The sequence below is a fragment of the Malurus melanocephalus genome, unplaced genomic scaffold (assembly GCF_030028575.1).
Source record: "Malurus melanocephalus ecotype Western Australia unplaced genomic scaffold, MMel_1.1 scaffold_221, whole genome shotgun sequence".
Lineage (NCBI taxonomy): Eukaryota > Metazoa > Chordata > Aves > Passeriformes > Maluridae > Malurus > Malurus melanocephalus.
The window spans coordinates 796,737-800,752 of NW_026623453.1; the positions used below are offsets into that span (position 1 = coordinate 796,737).

Sequence of the window (4,016 nt, forward strand, 5' to 3'; positions counted from 1 at the left end):
CTGCCCTTGGTGGACAGCAATGAATTCTCTTTTTTATCCCCCCACTTGTTACTGTGCACAGYAAATTCCCTTTTTTGGCACAGCCTGGCAGTGGTGCCCCAACTCCCTGCCATCCCCTCCTGGCAGCAGCACCCTCAGCTCCAGGGCCCTTCTTCACGTGCACAACCCTTTCCATGTTTGTTCTTACCCAGGTGTGGAACAGACTCAGGCATGAGAGCCTCACTCCAGGCTTACCCAAACACCTTGGCCCAGCCCAGGCTGTTGTGTAAATGCCCACCTTGTCCCACAGAGCGTGTGATGCTCCAGTGCAGTTCTGATTTCCTCACAGCCACCTCAAGTGTGGCTGTATTWTTCTGGGAACAGTACAAGAACTGTTCCATTTGAAAGCAGATATTCGTCTCACAGAATGATACCAGAATGTAAAATTTATGCTGTTTATTTTAGGGCAAATGACAGCTAGCAGGAGTCACTGAAGAGCTKCAGTTGATGGGGTAGGCTGGGTCGGCCGTAGGAGAAGTAGGGCTGGTGTGATCTGAGTTTTGTTTGGTTGATGGTGTTGCTGTTTTGGCCGGAGGGTGCAGGACCATGGAGCTGCTGTGGTTCAGGACACTGGGGCTGCTCCACAGCACATGGGCATGTAGTCAGAGGCTCTTTGCAGCCAGCCTCRGGAGCGCTGCACTGCTCTCTGCCTTCAGAAACCAAGGACTGTTCTTTTATCGCTCTACCATCTCTTCCAGGGTTCACCATTGAGTTTTCTTAGCTCATATTCACTTGATTGATCTTACAAAYGATACCTTATTTTATATTGGCTGTGAACCCAGATAACTTAAAGCCAGGCCCTACTGAAAACAGCAGATGACTTTCCACTGCCTTCAGAAAGCACTGGGTGCTTCTGCTCACTCGACAGCATCCTGTTCTTCCTTAGCATTGCATGTTTTCCCTGGCTTGAGAAAGCAACCCATGGCAACAGGAGATGCCGAGGGAATGTTTGGCAGCCCCTGCACMCACAACACTGCACACAGCTGGGTGCTGGGCTCTTCAGACTCAGTGTCCTGCACAGACATTTCAGAGAGTTTGGGCAGGGGTCTTTTTTTACCTTAGGCCACTAATCCCTGTAGGTTTAAACTGATGCCCTGTTCAGCAYCCAGGGATCTTCACTGGTGGACAGAGAGAAGCAGTCACGGCTCAGCATAGTGCTGGTTTTGGGGAAGGGTGAGAGCACCTGCCCTTAGAGGACGAGGCTCTGGTGCTGATTGCCTTGCCGGGTTCCACACTCCTTGCCTGGCCTGTTCCCAGTGCTGATTGTTCGCAGCATGTTTGCAGCATGCTCTCTCTGTGATAGCTTCTTTAATCTTCTGTTGTTTTCTGTTTTCAAGCTGTCCCATCAGGGGTTTGTTGCCCTGATTCCTTCCCACTTGCTCTTTTCCCTCTTCCTCTATGCTCCCCTTATCCTCCAGTCCCTTTTTGTCCCTTAGCCTTGTGCATCCTGGCCCAGCCCCAGCAGACATCAAAGAGCTGTAAGGGGTTGAATGTCCCTTTTGTGAGTCGATCACCTTGCCCTGTCTCTGTGAATATTCATATGTCTCCGGGCTGCGGCAGCCCCGGGGTGAAGGAGCACCTCCACTACCGGTGGGTCTGCGGTGCCAAATTTGAGCAGAGCKAACTGCTTTGGTTCAGTGATACCCTGCAGCAGCAGATTTTACAGGTTAATTCCAAACCACTATGAAGAGTTGCACCTTTTTGTACTGCTCCTTCATTGGCTTTTGATTCCCCTCCTCCCCAAGTCCTGGGGCAGCAGCACACCCGGTATTTTTCATGTAATTTTGGTGCCCTTTTCTTGATTGCTTCTTGTCATATTCTTTCCAGTCCAGATGAATTCAGTCATTTCACTCCTGATTTTTCATTTAATTTCAYTGGTGTGGAGCCAGCCTTTGTTCCAGGTGTTGACCTCCAGCACCCTCCACAAAAGCACCATGGTGCAGTATTTGCATCTGTAAAGCGGTGCAAGCCCGGGAAGGCAAGCACGGCTCTGTGCAGGGGGGAGCTGGTGCTGAGCTCTTGGGGCTCCTCTTGCCTTCGGGAGGCTGGAGGAGGCTGTGGGGCCAGGGGAGCACAGTGCCCACAGGGGCCTGACCCCTCTCCTCCTCCTCTGGCCGGCCTGGGGGCACCATCGCACCCTTTGTGTGCTCGCACAGATTTCAGCTGAGGTGGGAAGATYTGTCACAGTCTGATGAAAGGATGTGCATCTGGGCAGAAAACATCTCAATCACTGAACTGGGAATTGGATGAAATTGGGAATTTGGATTGCCCAAAGCCCAAGGAACGTGATGGACAAATGGCAGGGAAGAAGTGTTTCTTTCAAACCGCTGGAGCCCACAGCTGAGCTCCCGGCCAGCGGGATGGTCACTGCCTCCTCACAATCTACCGGGCTCCAAAGTACRCTTCAAATACATGAATAGTCATGACCTGCGGGGAGCAGCTGAGCTGCAGCAGTTGAATTTCAGCCTCAGCACAGGCAGGTGAGAAGTGGAGCTGAACTGACATCTCCATCTCGAGAGGTGTGCGAGAGGCGACAGCGCAGCCCGAGATCTGCCGTGAGATCGAGTCAGGATCAGGGCTCAGAACATCTTCTCTTACATCGAAGGCTTTGTTTATTGCAATCAGCTGTTTTGATTTCTTAATTCAAGAGTAAAGCCTTCTGGCACTGAGGTTGTGGGATAATAAATGAGAGGATAATTCAGTGCAGTGGGAGCTCCTCGGTCATCTCTGGCAGCTCCAACAGCAGCTCCGGGTGGGTTCCTGTGTAGGTGTGAGTGTGTGGGCACCTGTTGCCTTTGCTCTCTTGCTGACAATACATAAGCCTAAGTAGGTCAAACAGGAACAATRCTCATTTTTAAAAGAGAACTATAAGCATTTCTGGTTTCTCTCTCTCCCTCTCTTTTCTTTCTTTTTTTTCCCCAGGACTTTAATCTTTTATATGAAGAAGCAAAGTATTACCAGCTGCAGCCAATGATTAAGGAACTTGAGCGATGGAAACAAGAGAAAGAACAAAGGAAACATTTCCAGCCTTGTGACTGCTTGGTTGTAAGAGTAACTCCAGATCTGGGGGAGAGAATTGCATTGAGCGGGGAGAAGGCTTTGATAGAAGAGATCTTCCCGGAGACCGGGGATGTGATGTGCAACTCGGTGAACGCAGGCTGGAACCAGGACCCCACGCACGTCATCCGCTTCCCCCTGAACGGCTACTGCCGCCTCAACTCCGTGCAGGTAACGCCTTTCCACTGCCTCGGCTGGGGCTGGGCAGCTTTTTTACTGTGTCTTGTTCAATTATATGCAAATTATTTGCTTCTGCCCAATTACTTTCAGTGCTTATAGTGCAAGGAAACATTTTTCTGCCTGGTGAGATCACAGTCTTTCRGGTTTTCCTGAAAGTCTAAGCAGAAAAATACATTTAGATTTTGTGTATGTTAGTGCCATGCTGGCCTCATAATGGTGTTATACTGATAAATGCTAATTTTTTTCATCAATGTATAGCCTTTGGCAGTTTTTTTTTTTTTCTCCAATGTGCCTCTAGGAAGAAAGAGAGAGTTCCAAAAACTAGAAAAAAAATCTCCACACCATTTTATAGAAAATGCAACAATGTGTAAATGCATAATTTATGTCTCACTCATAATTAAATGATGGTGCCTGCGGGATGGACTTAAAAAAATTGATCTCTGCACTTTTTTTTTTCAAAAGGATGTTCTATAAAAATTGCCCAGAGTATTTTAAACAAAATGTATTTCATTTTATACTCAGAGTTTTGACATTAGGTTTAAAATTAAACATATGAAACAAAAGAAGATAACTGGACTGATAGGTGGGTGGCAGTAGGAATAAACAAGTGGCTGTGTTTCGGCAGCTGCCTGGGGCGAGCAGAGCCTTTTGCCAGGACCCAGCAGCCGGGGCTGTGCTGGGCAGTGTCCTGGGCAGTGTCCTGGGGCTGTCCTGGGCAGTGTCCTGGGGCTGTCCTGGGC

At 49.0% G+C, this 4,016-nt stretch overlaps 1 protein-coding gene across 1 annotated transcript in view; it reads left to right on the plus strand.

Moving 5' to 3' along the window:
* KCTD15 (potassium channel tetramerization domain containing 15) overlaps positions 1–4,016 on the plus strand; it is a 44,816-nt gene that overhangs the window by 34,228 nt on the left and 6,572 nt on the right. Inside the window, exon 4 of the mRNA XM_057374292.1 lies at positions 2,962–3,267. Within this exon, the coding sequence (XP_057230275.1) occupies positions 2,962–3,267 (306 nt within the window). The remainder of the gene's footprint in view (positions 1–2,961; positions 3,268–4,016) is intronic.